At 27.9% G+C, this 23,880-nt stretch overlaps 1 protein-coding gene across 1 annotated transcript; it reads right to left on the bottom strand.

Annotated features, from left to right (window-relative positions):
- Nucleotides 1-7,597: 7,597 nt before the first annotated feature.
- On the bottom strand, nucleotides 7,598-23,494 carry LOC100167359 (gelsolin). Its single transcript, XM_001949740.4, has 10 exons — nucleotides 23,252-23,494; nucleotides 16,021-16,241; nucleotides 10,896-10,970; nucleotides 10,716-10,784; nucleotides 10,520-10,643; nucleotides 9,776-10,069; nucleotides 8,928-9,043; nucleotides 8,771-8,872; nucleotides 8,550-8,687; nucleotides 7,598-8,484 (listed from the first exon to the last, which is right to left on the bottom strand). Exons 2-10 carry the CDS (start codon nucleotides 16,222-16,224, stop codon nucleotides 8,395-8,397), a joined length of 1,212 nt encoding a protein of 403 aa, XP_001949775.1. The 5' UTR covers nucleotides 16,225-16,241; nucleotides 23,252-23,494; the 3' UTR covers nucleotides 7,598-8,394.
- Nucleotides 23,495-23,880: the final 386 nt, after the last annotated feature.

Consider the following 23,880-nt stretch of genomic DNA (forward strand, 5'->3'; position numbering starts at 1 on the left):
GTAAATTCCGTTTTACCATGTCCGATTTATCGTCAACAAACGATGGATCGATAAATTATGTAGTGGAGAAAAAAAGAAACCACTTAAATTTTATATTATTATTATTTCGTATAAACCAGCTATAGGTATAATGTCTATGACTCCAGCCGGGAGGCGCAGAGACGTACCGCGTTTTATAGGGTGTGAATGTTATTTAATATTATTTTAACGATGATAATAACAATTTTATTGTTATTGTTGTTTTGTCGATAGATTTAATTTAACGATACGCGCTATAGACGAACCGTTTTTATTTCTTCTACCGGTGTTCGGGCAGGTAGTAAAAAATAATAATAATATTTTATATTTATAATATTATACTGGTGAGATCATCATACACGCGAAAAAAAAACAGAGAATATAGTAAATACAGAGAGATAATTTGATTCGTATTTACAGTCCACCCCGCATACAGGTCTATCGCCGAGCATCACATCAACCCCTGCTGGGTTAGACCACGCTATAAATTAGTACCTATATAATATAGGTATAGGTACGTTGGATATAATAGGGATAAATACGATGAACACGTAATTTTTTATGAGATAATAAACACTAGCAGAACAGCTTCCTCCAGTATACAATACTCTTATATTGTACCCACCCTTTACTGTACCTAAACCATGCAGTAGCCAGGTCTTATATATTTTTACCACTTAAAGTTCAACTACAAATAGGGTGCAGACTTTGGTCGTGGGGTAGGTATATTATATGCGGCTGTAATAAAATGTGCTCTCCAAAAGTATAAATTCTCATATACTATACTGTCCTAAAAATATTTATGATAAGAATTTTTGTATCATCGCACTGCTTCAAGCATAGATTTTTACAAAACTCTTAGTTGAAAAATAAAAACAATTTTTTATAAAGACGAGTTCATTGAAAATAATAGTATATATTTTCATAATTCTTGAATACATATTATTTTAGACTCGTATACCTACAAATTATGTTATTTTTTCTTTCTATAAAAAGTGTCGTTTTGGAACTTTGTTCATATTATGCCCTCTGAAATAAGCGTCTGCCCCAGCCTACATGTCATGCAAGCGCATATCCTGCGCACGCCTTTATAATATATTATGGTCATCTCGTACAAGTATAATATTTAGGGCGACAAACACTATCAGCTTGTAGTGAGATATATTTACGTTGTCACGGATAGGTGTTGTAGCAGCCACATATATATTTTATTATATTATATTATCGAGAGAGAAAGAGATGTTTTCGTGTTGGAGAATGAGGTAGCGACGGCGGCGGGGCCACCCGACGAAAGAATGCGATCGCGCGATCTCACTGCACTGCCGCGTCCGCCGCCAACCGGACCCGCCGCCCGCGCGTCTTACGGTGATGATATAGGTACAGTTATTATTCGGTCGGAGGCCGCCGATTTTCCGTGTCCGTCTTGTGGTCTGGTTTTTATTATTTTTTCTACCACCTCTATATCTGTATACACCAACTACCTAGTACCTGTATCATTATCGTATTATAATATATCGCATCGTGTTTATAATAATATATTTACTTGTAATATATATATATATATATACATACTACCATACAGGGCAATATTGTTAACGTTCGTCCGTTATAACAATATTTAGGCGATATTATAATATGAACTATAGTCGGGTTTCGTGTGTTTTCATAATATATATATATTTTATAATGTATATATAATATATATATATATATATATTTAGTCAGCTGATGTATAATCGTAAAATTCCGAATTTTTACCGTTTCTCCGTCGTGGTGATAGATACCACGTAACATAATTCAAATTTTGAAATTTTATATTTAACTAAACGATTATTGACATTATCGTATTTTGACATTTTCATCCTAGCGGATTATTCGCGTCTTACGCAAGCGCGGGAGTTAACCGATAATATGTTACAACTTATAATATAATAATATACAATAGTATATAGATATTATGTATACAATTTTAGTACCGCTATTAAACGTATAGGTATATGTTTAGTATTATAATTATATATTTATATATGCATATTATTGTAATTGCTTAGATAGTATGATCGGCAGCTGGATGATACAGACGTATTGTAATACAACTAGATTTTACTCTAAATTTCTAAACATTTTATTTTTACGAAATAACCGTACTTATACTACTTATACCTACACGATTTAATATTTATAATATATTATGCATTATACTCAACCGGATAACAGTACCTGTTACGCGTTTTACACGGACCGTCGAAAAATAACATCAAATCAGAATTTTACTATTACCTGGGCTATGCAGGACGACCATATTATTATATGCTTAATATGCTTATGCTTAACGGGAATGTACCCATCTCTTTCATATTTGCCATCCCGTTGGACCATAGAGTAATATTACTCTATGTGTTAGTCCGACATGATATACCTACAACCTACCTATATTATATTACCAGAGAGACGTATTTTTTGATAGTTCGTCTGGTTTTTTTTTCATCTGGTTTTTGATTACCGTGTAATAAGTTTTTTAAATTTATTTTTTATAAAATGCACTAGAGTCGCACTTTTTAGGAGAGTATAAATATAGATATAAATATTAAATAATGTTAGCATAGTGCTAATATATACGTTTTAATATCCCACCCTTAATTTCACGCATGTATCATATATTCATATATTAAACAATAACTGTTTTTCTGATATTAGCAGGTAATGGATGTCACGCAAAAATAATGAAACTCATATAATAGTTGCATGCAAGTATTTTTGTAGGAAAAAATACATAATTGTAAAACCATATCTTTCTCGTTAACTCACATTTTTAAACAAGCGAGCTAAAAAAATTATATTCATAATTTTCTTCTTATTAATATTTTTTCAGCGTAACACCGGAATTCCTATTATATTTATATTTAACTGGCTATATAATTATAATAATTGTATTTTTGGATATTATATTTTCATTTTCCATTGGGGTCATATTCAATTTTCTTAATAGTGAAATACTGTTTAGTAGACTAAAACATAAATTATCTAAGTAGTTGTTATCATATTTAACAATACATTAATTCCGTGCGAGTTGAAATGTTTTTAACTCCCACTTTCCAAATAATGTGTTCTTAGCAAAGAAGTGGTAATAAATAATGTATTATAACTTTTTCTAGTAGAATAATTATTGAGCTAAGTGGGCTAAAAGAGAACATTAAACATTTTTTAATGATTTCCCGAAACTCAAGATGATGTATAAATATTATACGCTTATGTAGGGATGTAGTAGACATATTCGATAATACTTAACCTATAAGGATACACCTCACAATGAAAAACCCGGATATACATACTTCGTAGTTCGTACATGACACATGTGCACACTGCATGACTGTGTCAGTGGTATATTGTCGTTATAAAACTGAAAGTAATGAATCATCGCGTTCTACAAAAATACTCTCGACAAACCTCATTTGCAAATGAATAAATAACATTTTTTGACGAAAAAAAGATATGTTTACTACCGATTTTTGTGATTTTGTTATAAAGAAAATTAGTACGTTTTTGTTTTATAAAACAAGTAGTAAAAAATATATGTATCAAAGTAATAATATTTAGTACTTATACATTTTGAAATTTTCGTAAACACTTAAATAAATATTTTATGCATTTATGGACGTTTATTTAAAGAACTTGAAAATGTATAGGATTTAGTAAAAGTGCAAGGGCTAGAGTCCTAGAAAATCAAAGTTAAAATAAACAGTCAGAAGGCCCCCCCGTATTTAAAAAAACAATGCTCAAAAATAAAATTTAATTTTTAAAATAACTACCTATAATTCTAATAAGTTCTTATAGATACAGGCCCATATAGGTACTATGATTCTATAGTAAGCACATTTATTTAAATATATATTTTAATTTTATACGTACTAGTACTAGCTCTTGTATTTAGAAGCGACTTAATTAAATTAATTATCTTTCTTTTTTTATGTTTAACCGATGTTTATGCTAAACGTCTATGAATCGGACCTGAATCGGATGAATCTATTTTGTGACATGTTCGACGTTATGACATTATGGTCTATGTCATAGGTTCCCAAACTTTTTATTGTACGACCCATTTTGAGAATTTTTTAAAATTTGGCGACCCACAATACATTGAATGACCTTTTTTTTTGTAGGTATTTAGGTACTTACTAACACTAATTTGTTTCAGATAAATCGCTTTCTTTTCAATGGGTATAACTATTAATCTGTTTGATACGGTGCTGTAAACTCGTAATCGTCAATCTCGCAGATAACGATTGACGAAAAACTGTATTTGAACTTTGAACATCAACGAAAAATATGTATTACCTATATTAAATTATAGCGCGACCCACCAAAAATATAATCGCGACCCACTTTTGGGTCGCGACCCACAGTTTGGGAACCTCTGGTCTATGTACTTATAGGTACATTAGTAAACAAGAAAAATAACCCATCATATTTTATGTTACCGTGGTTAGTTACGATTGTTTCTGCGAATACTGGAATAAGAATAAGTAATAACTAGGGCTGGAATTTCGATGCACTTTGCAATGCTCGTCTTGTCACAAATTTGTTTTATGTACATTTGAATGAGAATAAGAAAGTTTATTTTGCATTTTTTTGCATTTTTTAGTTTTTAGGTCATTTTCTTAATTTTTTAGGGCATTTTAGAGTTTTTGGAGCATTTTTTGAGTTTTTGGAAACCAAGTGTATGAATTTGAAATTTTCTTTTAAGATTTTTACACCAGCATGGCTTTTAAATAAATTAACTATGGCTGGGATTTTAATGCTAGATTATAAGTAGGTACTTACTCGTAATTCGTATTATATTATCGGCTTATCGCCATTATCGGACAAGGTTTGAGTAACCTCTATACGCATTTCCTGTTAAATAATCTTAAATCGGTAAAATCGACGTCCGATGATATCGTTCGACGTTCAGTACGAGTTTTGTCGTCGTTAAAACCGTTTTATTACTCTAGTTAATTTTTTTTGATAATTTAATATAAAAATGCCAAAAGTAAAATGTTCGACAGCGAGTCGACTGCGTGTGTTTGTAATAAATATTTGGACATAATATTTTTTATACCGACGGATTGGTGTTATTCTGTTTACACTTGTAATAGATTTTTATAATGCATTTTTTAAGACTTTTTATTGTAATTTATACTAAAATTATTAAAAACAAAAAAATTTTTAGATCATAAAAGCATTTTTTTTAGGACATTTTTGGGGTTTTTTTAGGGCATTAAAATCCCAGCCCTAGTAATAATTAATAACTTACTAATAACCATACACATCCAATACATATTATTGTATATTATACACAAATTAGTATAATTTTTAATTTATCATTATTGTTATTCACATTTAACCCACGATAGTTTTATTATCTTTTGGTAGGACTTAGTTTAAATGTTTTTTAAAACATATATTGAGGCCCCGAATTACGCCCAATACCCAAGGCCCAAAGTTCAAAGATTATTTTATATATAGACTCTGCATGATTCGAAAAATGTGTTTTTGGCTGTAGCCTGTAACCCTACATAGATTATAAGCTTATTGTTTTTCACAAACTTAAAAAAATTATAGAAATAAATCTAAGTGGCAAAATGCTATTTATGATAAACAATTTCTCAAAACACTATAATTATTAACCATTGGACTTTTTTTTTTTACATTCTGAGCTAAGAGTATTTTTATATTCAGAAGGTATTGGTTTTACAATGATAATGTGTTTTTTTAAATTTGTGTGTATGTCATCGACTTTGGGGCAGTGCTTGGATTTTCATCTTCAGTACCTATCTTGTTCAATGGGAAGGTGAATCTAGTTGGTGCATCCGGGAGGCCAACATTTAAAATTCCTATAGTAGTTTTCAAAATCGTCGAGAATTTTTACGCAAAATTGGTTTTCAAAAAAATCGATTTTGGTTTTTTGTGCAACTCTAAAACAAATGACCGTGGATATATGAAATGTTCTCTTACTGTTTAAACTAGCATTTTCTATACCAGGGGTGGTCAAACTTTTTTTTTATTAAGATCTACTGAGGGCATATATTTTGTAAGAAAGTTATTTTATGTTAATAATAAACATACATACATAAATAATAAAATAAAAGTGTAAAGTTATCTAAAATGAGCGTGTTTTGCATTAAATTTATAAATAGTTTTAAATGTATCAACATTATACTGTTGATGTAGAAGTGATCGTTGCATATCATGGCCAATTAATTATAATCTCGGTAATAGTCGCTAACCGCTAAACGAAGACGCTGTTCTAAATGATCATCAGAAAGTATTGCTCGGTACATATTCAACTTTTATAACTTTTGTGTGATAAAATGACATTTCACATAAATATGTATTTAATAACTAGATAGTATCTACTAAATTACAAATGTACAACAATAGTTTATAAATTCTAACAAGGGGGGGGGGGATCGACTTAGAGATCGTCCAAGATCGATCTATACACTATAACATTTTCAAAAATATTTAGACTTTTTTATAAGCATTTAAAGCTTGAACGTTGACAAAATATATCAAATTTAAGTTTAAAAAATGATTTTGTAGTTAAAAATGTATAAAATGTTCAACTTTCATAGCTAAGGGTTGAAAATTTAAAACAACGTTCCACGTAGGGAAGTAGGTTATTCTGTAACCAAAAATCCAAAAATATAAAACATTATAATTTGTTATAGACCATATTTCGATAAGAGAGAAAATAACTAATGGCCTGATTTAATTATTGATCAAATAATATACCGTCAGTTATACATATACTGATGTATTCAATATATATATTTATATATATTGTGACCAGTACTATAAATTATGTACAATAACCATGCTATTTCAATACTCTATTTTCTTTAATAAATGTTTGATATTTTAACCAATGAAGGTAGCTGTAATATAATATTACAGACTACGAGGGTGTGAATTTCTGTAGTCTACACACCTAGCCCCTAAAATATATAAAAGCTAATGGAAATGTTAATAGCACTGCAAGGTATACGTTCTGGAAATAATACCCAATGAGTTATAAATCATAATAATTAATGATACATGACTACCAGTCTATAGCTTATACCTGCCATGTCATAAAAAAGATAAACACACCCCCGATGACCCAATGACGCCCCTCACATATAGGTATACTATTGTATACGAATATATAAATCGAAATTCCATTAGGTATAAAAATAATAATAATAATAATAAACACATCTCAAACCGACAAGATAAATCTATAGATGGAGAAATCGATATGAATTCGGATACCTATATTGTAAATAACTGTTTTTTTTTTTTTTTATATTTGTTCATTGTAACGACCTCAAGGTCTTTGACAATGCTTATCACAAGTGGGTAGTAGGGAGATCATGTGATCTATTTATCTATGTATATATCACTATATGCATGATACTACCCCCCTTCTCCAAGAGGAGACATGTGCGGTCTTCACTCCCAGTGGAGTGGGACCTAGTTGGAAACCGGATGACGCAATCGGACGACAGCACGGGAAAATGGTGACTGTGAATAAATAAAATAAATAACACTAAAGGAATCTCTGAGACTCTAAAAGCGAAACACTTTAATGCAATAAACTACTGATGCTACTCTAATACAGTAATACAATGGTTTCAAAATAAAGATATATTAAATGTATGAAATATGTATTCAATTGGAGATGTGTATATCTAACATACACTATAATTTCCATTTTGTACTATTTTTAAAATTATTTTAGAATCATTAATATAAAAATTAGCTACTGTATTAAAAGCAATATGGTACAAAATATATTGAATTATTTAAACATACAAAAATCGTTTGATTATTCAGTTCATTAACTAATAACTGCATATCATTATCATTTAATTAGAATCTGGTGCGTTCAGTAAAAAATTGATGACTTTCGTATATTTGAAGGTTGAAACTTAAAGTATATATAGATCATTTTTTAAATTAAACTTTAGGTACCTACCTATTCAGAAACTTTTGGTAGGTACCTATTTTTTTTTTTATAGGTAATACATTAATTAAAGTATTTAAGTAGGTTCCTAATGTTAATAATTTATGATGCACTTTATTAATTTTTTATATTAATACTATTAAATTCCTCATAAATAATTAGTATAAAAATAAACATTAAAAACTAATTTTACACTCCACAATAAAATACAACACACACTTTATTCTTACTAAAATATAAGTTATATAATATGATTAAGTATTATTGTTTTAATTTAAATATTTGATTTAAAATGTGTAATATATTTATGTAATAAATGTCGTAATAAACAAAGTATTAATTTATTAGGTTTTCAGTAAAACCAAATTAGTTTGGTAATTTTTCAATTATTACAAACGAGTACGACTGCCGTTATCTTTCCAATTTTCAAAGTATTGTTTAAAGGCTGTTGGTTCGCCGCCTTCAATAACTCTGATTACCTATAAATGTTTAATAAGAGTTGTAAATATAATACTAATTAAAAGAATAAAATATTTTTGCATACTCTTGTCCATGCCGGATAGTTGTTTTCCTTAATGAAAACTTGTGCGCGCTTTAGAGATTCTACCTTTTCTTGAGTTGTACCTTTTTTGCCAACCCAAACGTATATTCCGGACGAAACAGTGTCCAAAATGAAGCAATCCTAAAAAATTCAAATATAATTAAAAATTAAATTTAATAAAACAATATTATTATTAGGTGTTTATTATCATTGATAAGACGTACATCAGTTTTCAAATGTGACTGAACAAGAGGCTTCTGGTCGATTTTTTCAGATACAATTTTTCCACCTTGCGAGTCAGATATTTTGTACAAGACAGGTGCTGCCTAAAAATTACTTAATTAATACACTATATACATCAAACTATTTTTAATATATTACTGTTTCTTTTTTCTCAAATTCTTGATCATCGTCTATAGCCGCAGGAACTTGTTTGGCTGATCCAGATCCTAATTCTTTAAAGAATTTTTCAAATTCGTCTGGGGTACTTGATCCATCTATAATTTTCAAATATTGTATAAGGTGTATTAAATCCAAGTTATAACTACATTAATTGTTTTAAATGGCTTTTAATTAACCATGTGGGTAGGTACTAGTAATAATGAAATTTAAAATTTAAAAACGTAAAATAAAATAATTTTAAATCGATGTTTTTGTGAAGATTTTATAAAATCAATGCCTATACAGCTATGTTATGTATATTATTTTATCAATAATGTTTATTTATTTTTATAAAATAAACGTCATAAGCATTAACTATTCTTGACTAGTATTTCGTCGTTATACCTATTATTATAGTGATAGCCGGTTGGTATAAAATAAAAACAAATTTTAAAGTTCTACCAAATACCAAAACAAGTTAAAAAAAACAATTTAAAATATACATAAAGTATCGTTATTAATTGTAGATTATAATTTTAAATATACAATTTTAATTACTCGATTTTGAATTTAATATGTTTAAAACAAAAAAAATGTAAATTAGTATTTTTATTGATCATTGGTTTCATTATACTCCATTTCATTTAAAAAATTATCATTTCGTAATACATTTTCAAATGTATTATAGTAATACATACGAATACGTATAGCAACAAAAGTTATGTTAAGTTGTTACATAGGTACCTATACATTTTATAACTCTCATATATATTTTAAAATTGTAAGGTTAAAAAAAATGCATAGGTAATATAAAGTATTATTATATTAATAATTGACTTTTTACTTACCAACTATGTTTACTTTGGCTCTTCCAGAATGATCTTGATCTCTCACTTGATTAGCTACATTTATAGCTTTCAAACGTTCTGTTCCTTTAGCTTGAGGTCCTACGTACACAAAAATTTCTTTGCCTGTGTCCAAGATGAAACAATCACCTTGGTTCATGGACGTCACTTTTGGTTCAATTTGCTTGACTCGAATATTTTTTTTGCCTTTAACTTGGTATAGTTTTTTTTCACCTCCAGCATTAATTTCTGCATGATGAAAACCGGAAGCTATGCCACCAGGCATATAACGTATAGCTAAATTAAATTAGATATTATTAATATTACCTAATTAATATAAACTTTGAACTTACTTCATAGGCTCATAGCTATATACAAATATATAAAATATTCACTTTTTTCAGTAATTAATCATTTTAACAACATAGGTAATTAAGTTGTCATCATAATAGACATGTACGACAAAGTCTAGTTTTTGGATTTAATATTATTTGCTGAGAATGAAGTAAATATTTTATAGATTTTGGTTATGTTAGAATTTAATTATATAGTATATTTATTGTTAATGAATTAATATAATTATATATACATGATCTTCCATCTTTCGAATATTGTGTAACAAAAATGGCGGGGATCACGTAACAATCGACATAATTGTATAATCTCCATCATTTTTTCACATACTATTTGGAGAACCCAGTATACTTTTAATTTACAAACTATAATATATCACTGAATTATACTAACAAGGTGTGAACAAAGATAGAAAAGCTTGACTTTCGTGATCCTGAGTTTCTTTATGTTGCACTGGGCTTCCACCAAGAGCGTCATCTAATTGAATAGAAAGAATCGCTGCAGCACCAACTTCATCCTTGAAAAAAAAATAAAGTAAGTATTTAATCAAAAATTTAAACAATTTAAATTTTAAACTTAATTTACTAACTTGAGATGATGTAGTACCCGACCAATAGAAAATGTCCGAGGAAAGCTGGCCGTTTTTACCTTTTATTGACTAAAAATACAAATGTTTTTTGTGATGAAACTAATCAGAAATTAGGTAATGATCTAAATTCTTATACACGTGTGTTATATAGATTGTATATATAATATTTTATATTCTTACGTTTAAAACAATGTACGAGTCTCCTGTGAAAAATTTTCCATAATCCTTTACTGGATAAGGCACAGGTTCAAAGTCCTATAAAAAGAATAGATGCATACAATATAGGTACTCGCTGTAAAATGCGTTTTTTTAAATTGATTACGAATAAATAATATTTTTAAAATATAAGGCTTACATTTTAGAAAACGTATTTATTAATATCTACTACTTATTTTCTAAACTCTATTTAGAACTCTATCACCCACCCGCAATAATGTTACGTCAACGCCATTATTATAATATTATATCTATCGAAGCATTACACTATTACCGACCAACTATACACCAGGGCTAGAAGGAGGAAATTAACAACGAATAGCCTGAAATAGGTATGTACTTTTGTATTTAACTGTACCTACATTGTACATTTATTAAACGTTCAAACATCAAAACCTAGATATTATGTAATAAGGAAACATGAAACAAAGGCATCATCGGACTTTTACCAGTTTACCACTAGACGATGTCAGTTTATCACATAATAGGTACATAGACGCAGCGAACATGTCCATTGTCTACTTAACATTTATTGTAGCCTTCAAGTTGCCAAGGCATTATACTATAATATTGTACATCTGATCAAGTTTGCCAAAAATGTAACGCCATTAGTAGATAATATAAAAGCCCTGCTCGAAGACTATTTATATTTGTTTACTCTATCGCGTGACTTTTTTTTTAAACGTTTAATAGTTTCTCATGCATAATAAATAATAATAGTCTTAAGTATATACTTCCACTCTTCATCAATCATAATACAACGTGATTGCTTTTTAAATGTCAATCCATATTAGATTCAATCACTGGTTTTAGAATAATTCGTTTTCTTGTATTTACTAAATAATACTATTTAGTGCTCTGTATTCGGTTAAAAAAAATTCTTTCTATTGGTCGATAATATTTTGTAACATACCTTTATATTATGAATATATAGGTATATATTTTAATACCTATGAACTTTTAAACGGGCAATTATTGGAATTTTCAAGTATAGGTATATTGTTGTTGAGGAAATCGGATAGTCTGTATTACCTACATTTACTGATATGATAATAATAGTAATTATTTATAAACACGATGTACCTACTAATTGTTTTAACGCATGCGTATTGTAATGAACGAAAAAATATTAGCTTATTTCAAATATAGATACATCTAATTATTATACCGGTATAATATATACATTATAGACACGTAAACTTACCTACTTTTAAAAAATCGAACAACTTAACCCGCATATATTATTATCTAATTCACTAAACCTACTACCAAGCACACTTTTACAGACTATAAACCATCGTTTAAAGTTTAAACTGGAGGCGGGTTTAAATATTAGTTAGGCATTGATATTATAAAGTCATATAGATGTAAATGATATGGAACACCTCCGTTAGTAATTGTTGCCCTTATCCCGACTTTCGTGTACTATTAACGTATTTTCTCTGGTTATTGTGTTGTATTTTCAGGAGTCATGACCTTTACAAATTATAAAAGCTACCGAAATTCTGTCAAATTAATATATTTTGCTCGCCTTGATAATTTAACACGAAAGTTTCACCGAGGTACATATTTTATTATTTCATTATACAGACTAGAAGTTACTAGGTTAGTAAGTATTCATTATCATGAAAAATGTTGCTGATATTTAATTAATCAAATAAGATAAGCTATTATTGATTAATGTTTATGTTTTTGCGATTAAATATTTGAATAATATACTCATGACGACCTACCTATAATGATATGTTGGTCAGAGTAAAGTTTGAAAATAGCGCAAAACATTTAACGAGAATAAAAAATGTGTTTTATTCTTTATTTAATATTTATTAGAGAAAAATGTCCATATTTACTTTTTTGTTTTAATATAATAACAATATAGGTAGTAATTATTAGTGGTTGTACTCACTGTTTTAAAGTCTGCACAACGAACTTAAAAAAAAAACAGTTTAGAATTTAGATACCTGTGCCCATTTAAAATAAAATTATTGTTGGTACTCGAATACTTGGTACTATAGGCACTTGTTACCTACTGCAATAATACTATTTATTTACTTACTATTTTAAACTTTTGAGATTTACTATCCCGAAGTAGGACTATAGGTATATATATTTTTTTGTGCTGTGTATTCTGCGTCTGAACATTTGAATGGGATTTATCAAATTCAAACCGAGAAATTATATTATTTTGGATTGCACTACAGGTACGCTCCACAACGCGCTGTTCTGATGATGGCCTACTTTTACGTCATCGAAATTACAAAAAAAAAATGTTTGTATTTACAGACATTATAGTAGGCGGCTTGTAATAAGCACCGTGTGTAACATGTTTTCATACGTTATGACTTGGAATATTGATAAAAATATTATTCTAAGCATGTTTAATTTTTATATATTTACATGGATATTAAAGTAATACTTAATAATATTTACTATTTAGGATCTAAAACCATATTATGTCATTTAAAAAAAGGTTAGAAATTACTGTAATTTCAATTAATAAAAACTAGATTTATTTAAAAAAACATGAATTGACCATGAAAACTATTATTCTACATAACTATTTATTACTACATTGCATTATAAATTGTGTTCTTAAGATAAATAGTTATTGTATATATATCTTTGAGTGTAGGACTGTATTATTGTGGTATAGAATCTTTTTTGTATCCAGATTCCAGGGTGAACCAGTATTTTAATGTTTACCCTTAAAACTAACTTAGAATAATATGGTAGCTTATAAACTATAGTATGACGATTGTATAACATTTTAATATATTGTTTGTCTGTATATTTTTTAGGGCATGTATTGATGAAAATTTGACGAAAACAATATTTTTAACAAACATAATTATATGCTATCTTCTAATGTGTGTGTAACTGTAAGATGTATTGTTAAAATAACATTTGATTTTGAAATACCTAATCTGTATAAATAAATAAGAGTTAGGTAAGATTCACTATTCCCCTAATCTTAATTCATACTCCTTAGAGTATGTAAGAAAAATACAACATGTTTATACTTAATTGTATACTCAAAACGTCTAAGCCTATTTAAATAAAATATAAAAATATTATGAAGTTAAATTATTTATAAACAGAGAGTTCGTGTGATAATGTATGGGTCAAACAAAAAATATGTTTCTACGAAGGTTATTCATATTAAAACAGACAAAAAAACGTTCTGAAACAAAATCTTTTCATTCGACTGTCGCCTGTATTACTCTGCAGTCGCCGATTAAAGTACCAACAATTTAGCCGATGAGTAATGACGTGATGTTATAATTTTATGATGCTCTGCACGATTACAATATACAATATTATTATTATTATTATTGTTTATTACTAGTGAGTACAGACTACAGTTACGTATCACGAAATATTTGCAACTTTGTTTGAAAGATAATGTAATGATAGCATACCTATTGTAATAAAAATAAACTCTTAATTTTAATTACCCATCTACCTACACGTTCTTATTGTTATTACCGGACCATAAAAAAATTAATTTATTGTTTTAATGGATAAATAGTAAATACATAATATACCTACCAGAATGGGAAAACTTTATATAATATTATTTGTATTCGAAATATGTAGTACAACAACATTATTTTCTAATAGAGATTTTGCACATTTTAGGCACACACATGGTATCCTTGTATAGTTATATTATTATAGCAATTAATATTAACATATTAAATACAAGGACCTAATAAATTAAAAACAGATGTGAAAATAAAAACGTAAGGAAATATATATGAAAATATGAAAATAATCACAAGATGTTAACATATTAAATATTGTGATTGACCGTTTTATTTTTTTATTGGGTAGGTATTATAGTATTATTTTGTGGCTACAGTTAATATGCCATTTTAATCAATAGAGCTTTAAATAAAATTAATTTTTTTTTTTACTAACACGCAACTAGATACTGACATATTATTTTCAATACTATTTTATTACATAGTAGGTTAATAGGTTTTATACTGTACCTATATTTTTATATCTGTAAATACTAAATAGTATGGAGAAATTAGATATTATTGTATATGACAGATATTGTGTGTCAAATATCAAATAATTTGAAATACACAACTCATATAGGTATTTTTACCAGTCAAATTTATTATTTTATTCCAATATATTATTTTTTTTATTTATTATTATTATTTATTAATATAAATTTGAAAAAAAGGCACGAAGAATTAATTTCAAAGTTAAATTAATATCTCATTATGTTTACAAACGTATACTACATAAGTAATTAATAAAACGGCAGTATAGCTTCTTAAAAAAAGAAGAAAAACGATTTTTTAGACTTCTTTATTAGTATATTTAATTGATATAATTATACCTATCATGTTAAATTATGGGTTTCGTCAGTTTTAATTAGCGGGCAATACAGTGAATTGGAAAGACGGTACCGAGTTGTTTTTTTTTCAAATAAATTACGATTTCCTTGAGGCCAGACATTGTGTTTCAGCCTTGTATCTAAATATTTTAAAAAAATATGCAGTATATTTTTTACTATAGTAAACACTAAACACTCAAAATATCGATCTCAAAAATACATTCGTTTTGGGAAATATATTTTTTGCTTACATAGTTTGAATTTTTAAAGTCATAATTATGTATAGGTACAACATACATTTTTTTAAAAATTATCTTAAAAACGTGAATACTTTCCAAAAATTAAGCGTTTATCTTGAAAATAGTCATCCTGTATAAATATAAAATATTTTGTTATATATTATATATATCCATATTTAATAGATGTGGTACGCTAATTTTATTTTAAACGTAGAAAAATAATATTCTCGATAAAGTTACACTATAATCATTTGCAATTCGATAGATTTGAATTAAGAATATCAATAGATATGCAGGAGAACAATCATAATTTAGGCTACACGCATATTTTATACCAATATAATGTTAGGTATATACAATTCTGGTTTTATAAAAAGAGAAAGTTTTAATACAATTATTGATAAAAGTAACACTTCCAGATTTCATTATTACGATATAATATTATAGGTAGGTTATGTTATAGGGATATATGATAGTATTTTAATATAAGTTTTACCTCGATTCTCCAAATTTTGAGTCCAGCAGTTTTGCCGGCAGATTCAAACGCGGGATGCATAACTGACGTCCGGACTAGAGCAGGCGTTTTTGAACTTGGCGAACCCGTTGACGCCGCTTCGGATGACGAGAAAGTAATAAACAGTATCAATTGTAGGAGCGCTAGTGGTAAAGTCATGCTATTGTATTTTGTAGCCAACGTCATCGTGACGTTTCGCTTGCCTGAAAACCAAGTTTAATTGCAAAATGAATAATATGACAAAATATACGTTATCGTACCAACTGGATAATTCCCAAACACATCCATATCATTAATTGTAATGACTAAAACGCGTATTACACCAGTTTAATGATCTGTATATCTATTTGAGTGTGTTCTGTATAAGTAGACAATATAAAAAACTATACATTATCTATAATATATTATCCTAATCTCGGAAACAAAGACCATAAGACCAAAAAAAATTCAAAATACGAAAGAAAACAAGAACAAAAAAAAATTTAATTTTTGATTCCAGGGCAATTTGTAAAAGTTTTGTGGGACATTTTCAAGCAAAATATTTTTTTGCCTTGTATACTCAGCTGTTTAGGTAAGTGTATCTTTCATAAACTATTTTTTCTCCGCTTTTATTTAATTTAAAATTGTCTACATCCTATTATTGTTATCTACGTCATTTATTAGTTAAACGATATGAAATGTTGTACTGCCTGTACACAGCAGCGTAGGATGAAATAACACTTTTCATACAAATATAAATCAGTGGTACCTATATAGTCGATCATCGGTGCTCGTTAGTAATATTTTACAATAATAATATTGAAAATGAAAATGTATATAATATTTTTACTGAAAATTTTAATTGCAATAAAATACATGTGTATATTAATTAATAAGTTATTAATAATTATATTAACTAGTTGATACTCTAATTATAATTTTTTGATATATTGCGTTAGGTACCTACTGACTACTGACATTCAAAAGTCTGTAAAATGGGAAGGAAATGTTTTTTGAAATTATGCGATTTTTCGGACTTAATTAGGTATAATATTTTTCAGACCAAATTATGTGTAAATTTGAGTATCATACATAATGCGATACATTGCATGCATTGCATACATTTATATATATCCAAGACCACGTTCATATTTCAAGTAGTTGGAGATAAACTATATCGTATATATAAGATAAAATAGTTATATATAGGCAAATTAAATAGGAACAATAAATTTACTTTGACAAGAAGAATTATTTACAAATTATTAAAATAATATTATAAGGTATGTACGTAATAAATTAAAACATATTTATGTTTATTTTAAATAATAAATCACTTTAAAAACCTTCATATAAATCATATATATTTATTTATATTATTGTATAAATTGATGATATCATAAAGGTTATATTAGTATTTGGTTTTAATAAAATATAAGAATAGGTACCTAATCTATAATCTACCTAATATGTATTAAATATGTGTCGTTTATACTCAATATTATGAAAGTGCCAAATACTCATAAAAAAAAATTGGGTCATTTATAAATTTGTACAGTGATTATAGCGATGTATGTTTACCTATTGCAATAGTGTTAACCTCATTAAAGCTAACAATTTAATATGAAAAATGCCAGAAATAAAGTTCGTGAATTGTAATCATATGATGATAATACCGATGGAGGCTTTTTTCCAATCAAAACTCATGACTCAATTTTACCGATGTTTTTGACTTCAGCCTATTTTTGTTTTTATCTAAATTAGTTCATATAATCATATTATATTATGCATAGACATTTATTTTCTACAATAGTAGTGCGTTGATTAGAAAATTTAATATTAATCGACTAAATTTGTGTAATAAATTATTATTTATTATTGTACCTAGTAATAATATTACCATTTATTACCATCATCACTATACACCGGATGATGAGACCTTGAGTTCGTTTAGCAATCAATGTCAGAGTTTTCAAAAATCCGTTACCTAACAATTATACACGGAACTTCGGATTACGAAGTGTTCAATACGGTGGATAGTGAATATGACGTATATACAGGGTCTTCCAAATATTGTGTGACAATAATCGTAGGGATCTCATATATAATAACCTACATTATCCCCATCAGTTTGTGTGTGTGTGTGTGTGTGTGTGTGTGTGTGTAAACTAAGATTCTTTGACTGTATAGACATATAAAAAATAAAAATTAAGTATATCGACTTAACCCATCAACAAGACGTCATGTTAATATTAGATATTATATAATAGCAGGGAATTCTAAGAATATTTTTTGCAATAATAATATTACTATTATTAATATGATTCAATCAAATTAGATAATACATAGTTAGAAGTTATAAGTCATACACTCAATACTGTATAAAGTTCATTTTTCATTAATTGGGTATATCTATAATGAAAGTGGATTATCTCTCAGTAAATACCAACTGTCTTACTCTAATTAATTGATATTGATGTGAGCAAAAAAAAAATAATTACTGATTTTGGTGCCAACGTAGTTATTATTTTCGACACATGATACATACTTGACGTATAATAAAGACTAATTGTTATTTATTATTAATTTTATTATTAACAGAATATAAATTATGAGATTCAACAGAGTAAAAATAAAATAAAAAAATATTATGAAAACACTTCATACTAGGTAGGTGCATAATAATATAGTCTATGTGAAAACCTACTCAAAATCGTCATTGTTATAGACTATTAATAATATTATTATTTCAATGTTTAGCCTATTTAATTTTTACACTCGGCTCAAGCACATAATATTGTTTTCTTCATTCTCCATTTCTTACTTCCAAGAGCTTTGTGGCTATCTCTATAACTGGCTGTCCACGGTTTGTAGGTACTCGTACTTATAATGTACCGATGTATGTCCTGTGAACTGACTACGTGCAGGCGTATGCCGTTGTCTATAATGGCCGTTTGAATGATATAACACCAAGTAGGTAGGTGGTATTATAATGGTTACTTAAGTTTTTTGTTTTTTGAAAGCGTGTTGTGTAATGAGTATAATATGCCAATACCTATAATAGTAGGTATACTGAAATGATTGTCGTGGGAATTTTAGTTCTAGTGGTTTCGACAGTTGTTCGTTCACTTATTTTTCCGTCCAATAATATTGTACATAATATTTTCTTGGGAAATATTCACCGGTGATTTCATAACGAAGGTTTTTCTTCGTCTATTTTCATCACCAGCAGTGTTTCTATATTATATTCCTATGAATTGCTTAATTCGATTATTCAGCGCATTACCCTACACAGCACAACATTTGAGCTGTGGTCAGTGATCACTGGTTTTTTGTATAAACACATTTTGAAACAATTATAATAATATTTAATATTATCATCTCGTCAATCGTTATTTGTTTTTTTTGATTAAACATCGTCGTTGTTTTATTTTTTTTCCTCATATTAGGTAGGTATATTCATTTCACGTTTTCCCTGTTGCATCATAATATTATGTTGACATATTGTCAACACTCAACGTTATCGTTGGTACCTATCGTTTAGATTACAAAAATAACCCAAAAATATTATTTCATGAATTATGATTAGGTACAGGATTATTATTACATTATTTTTTCAAATAAGTTATAGCACCTAGTTTTAATGAACTGTTATGTACTTAATATATATAGACACCTAATACGATTTGTTTCTAAGGCATAAAATTAGTTTTAAGACTTGTGTAAAAACCAACAATTAGGTTATAGTTTCAGTTTTGGTCAATAAATTATTTTGTCCCCTTAGTTTTTCACACAGCCGGTGAAGTGGCCAAGTGGTTAAGTGTATACGGTATACCTATCCCTGCATCGATGATGGTCATCATTCCATCACTATTGTATAATATTAGATTTATTGCCGATTAATCGTTGACAATTATTTTATCTCAAATAGGTATCATACAGCGGTGCACTGAATATCAAGCATTACCCGGCATAGGCGCATTAGGCGTCTACAACACGATTGAGCATAAAATGATTTTTTTCTAATACGATTGAGTAAATCTGTCGGCATATCAAATGATATAGAAATACAAAAGAAATCCTACACGATTGAGCATAAAAAACTTTGCAATGTTGCCATTTTAAATTTTGAACTAAACAATACAAAAATTATGTATTAAAATATTCAAAATTTGGGACGAGTAAAAAAATAATATATATTTCATAGTCAATAATAGTCAGATTTCAAAGACGTTTGATAATAATAATAATGGTAATACAAATAATAAAATATTCATACTTGCAGATTACTATCGTGAAGTTAAAATTGATAATTATAATAAATCAAATTGATATACCTTGGAATCTGTTTCCAAGTTGGCTTAAATATTATAGTAGAGATTCCGTATTCTTACACGGTTTGAATATTGGTCGAAGACTATTAAATTATAGCTTTTTAATTTCTTTAGCGGATTGTAATTGTGTGAGTTTATGTTGAGTTTAATTAATTCTAGTCAACGTTTCTGTTTGTGTTTCCAGCAATAGTACCCTAACGACTATACGAGCATGAGGGCGAGGTGAAAAATCTGAGAAGTTTAAGTGCGATGAAAGCTTTTAGCAGCATCAGTAGTTCTACAAAATTAAATAAAACAACAGAAATGAATATGAAAGTTCTTTTTAATAAAAAATAATTATTGGTTTGGCGAAGGAAATTCAGCCCAAATACTTGGCAAATATTGACAGTGATTTTCAATATATTATAGTTGTGTAAAGTAATTAATGCAGTCAGAAAATATAAAACCGTCGACACGTGACAAATTGATATTTATTCGTGAAATGCATCAACCACTTATTATTACTAATAATTCGGCAACATGAATGTGGCAACGTCGCATAAAATATTTTGTGCTTAATCGTGTTGCTAAAAAGGTATATGTTCAATCGTATTTAACCAAATTAGCTGAGTATCTATTAAAATAATTAAAAAATATTAATTTCCTAGATTTTACAAAACTATAGTCCATAACCATCATATATTTTGTCGTCGTAACTTATAGTATTATACGTCATAATTTATTATGTATGACATATACTCTTACAAAAATTCTAATTTCCATAATTATATAGACATTAGGCGATGAAGTGGTCGGCACCGTTCTACATCTGAAACCTAATCAATGTTATTAGTTTTATTAGTCATACGCTCTTACTAATAGTAGTTATAATATGATGCGACCGATTAGCTCAATAAAATATAAAGCGTTTTCTATAATAATTATGTTGATAACATGTCATTATACACACTACAATGTTAAATATATTATGCACTTATGCACTATTGTCTATAGGTACTATCTATATTTAATGTTTGTTTATTTAGGTATGTATAAACTATAAATGTGTATGCTGGCGTGAGTCGTGACTCGTGACTCGTGAGGACGAAAATATATTATAATAGAGAACATCCAACTATAACAAACATATTATTATATTAATTATTATATTAGTGATGAAATGATTTATATATGACAATACATGACAATATAAACCTATAATCAATACCAAAACTACTCTCCAAGTGGGAACACGTATATATTACTATTATATATTATAATATATAATACCTATAACGAAAAAAACACCACTGGATGTGAACCTAGGTAGGTACATTTCAATCTTATAAATCACGGATGACGCCATTATTATAATAAAATTATTTAAAATTTCAAAATATTAAATGATTGGGATTGGAACGAATTGCAAAATTTTAATGATGGAAAGTGGATACCTACTACATGTGAGGACTTAAATTAATATAATTTTTAGAAGTCAAATAAGCACTGCCGTCTAGCGGTAAAATATATGGCATTTTAATAACTGTATCAACTACTTATAAAACAAACAAAGGATACTTAATAGGTACTGTCATTGATTAAATATAGGTAATATGTATATTTAATCAATGGTACTGTACTGATCTGTAGACTGTAAGATAGTGCTGCATGCAGGAACGCTAAAATTACTAGAACCATCCAAATAAAACGATCGAAATACAGAAATAATTAATATAAACCGATTTTAATTGATAACCATGTATATTATACGTCATTATTTATCATTAAATCGTATAGACTGATAGGTATTTAAAAATACAATTTAAATGTTATTTAATTAGGTTAAAATCTTTTAAATTAAAAAATAATATATTTTATTACAACTATTAGTAGACAGGTAAAGAATTATTTTAAATAAACCAAAGTATTTTACGTATTACCATATTGAAAAGCTATAATAATAGTACAAAAAATATTCAATACTTTTTTTGAGAGAGACAGTCCAAATATCTTAAGTATATGTCTATGTCACGCGTAGAGTCGACACAGTGGCGCCGAACTTTTAAAAATTAAAGTCCAACGGCCTCAAGCCCCATGTGGTTCCACGTGAACACAATTCTACATTTATACTTATCATAGAAATATACTATGTTTGGCAATCTAATTTGTTTGACTTCCAAACGAAACATATCGTTAAAGCAATACATTGTAATTTATAAATGTATTAAATGTAATTTGATTTACTCATACACAAACACCCATCATATAACTATATGTATACATTAGTATAATTAGACACATATTGTTTGAACTGTAGAGATTTATCCATAATTTTCATTAAGTTAAACATAATATTTTGGTGTGCATCTTAAACCGTATAGACCCCTCAGTGGCGACCCGGCTCCTGGACACATTAAAAAAAAGTGTTCAGGGTGTGGTCTGACCGTTTTGAACATTGGGTTCAGCGCCCTTCGAGTTGACCTATCAATAATTTTGGTTTTACATATCATTGTTTTTTGTCTTCAAAACAAATATACCGAATATTCGTAAACCACACAACAAATCTAACAAAATATAATATATAAAATTAACACGGGTTTTAACGCCATTTATTATAGATTATAACCATATTATGTTTTATTTTAATTTTTATTTGTCCTTATTAATACAATATGTAAAATTAATTGAATAAATTAAATTAAATATCATATTTAAAAGCATTTCAATAACCTAACCAACATTTATGGTTAAATGTAAAATTGTATTGATAAAAATAAAAAAATCTAAAAATGAATAATAATACATAATTAAAGCTTATAATTTATTATTGTAGTAATAATAGAAAACTAATATAATATTAATTCTTCATAGTATTAAATTAAAATAATAAATAGTAATCAGCTAATAATATAACATCTTACCTCAAATACACTGCAATTAAAATTTGTATTTAACAGGACTGCTCAGATTCTGTAAAACGAGTAGGTACCTACTACTTGTTTGAAATGAAAACAAATAATGATCTAAACAGAAGGATGGCCATGTAACAGGCAGCACTTGATCTATTGTATGCTGCCACGTATTTGACCTTTCGTATGATGTCAATTTATACATGCGAAGGGAAAGGAATAATAGTAGAGGTATACACTATACGCTATATTATGTCTATTATAGTATATGCATTATACGTATTACATGTGTTTTAGTATTCTTAATTATCAAAATAAATATCCATGTATCGATGTTATGATAATGATAACCTCTGTATACTCGGAAGTCCCTAAGTATTAATCGAATCACAGACATTCAAAACAAAACCATCTAACTATATTTCTGATTAATGCTGATATATTATAATTTGCATGACTTATGATGTAAACAAAACATGTGTTGTTACGCATTATTATTGTATAATGTTATATATTTTGTTTACATCATAAGTCATTACAAATTATATATATACCTAAACATTAATCAGAACTACATGTTTGTGCTAGAACTTAGAAGTATACCTACAAAAGAACAAAATTTAAAGCCAGGGACGGATCCA

The sequence above is a fragment of the Acyrthosiphon pisum genome, chromosome A2, assembly GCF_005508785.2.
Source record: "Acyrthosiphon pisum isolate AL4f chromosome A2, pea_aphid_22Mar2018_4r6ur, whole genome shotgun sequence".
NCBI lineage: Eukaryota > Metazoa > Arthropoda > Insecta > Hemiptera > Aphididae > Acyrthosiphon > Acyrthosiphon pisum.

Bases quoted from the DNA above. Each gene is read 5' to 3' on its own strand.
- LOC100167359 (XM_001949740.4), bottom strand. From the start codon at position 16,224: ATGACGTTGGCTACAAAATACAATAGCATGACTTTACCACTAGCGCTC. The intron at 10,971-16,020 runs GTAAAACTTATA...TTCTTTTTATAG, and splicing joins TCAAAATTTGGAGAATCGAG to GACTTTGAACCTGTGCCTTA. The intron at 10,644-10,715 runs GTTAGTAAATTA...TTTTTTTTCAAG, and splicing joins CGGGTACTACATCATCTCAA to GATGAAGTTGGTGCTGCAGC.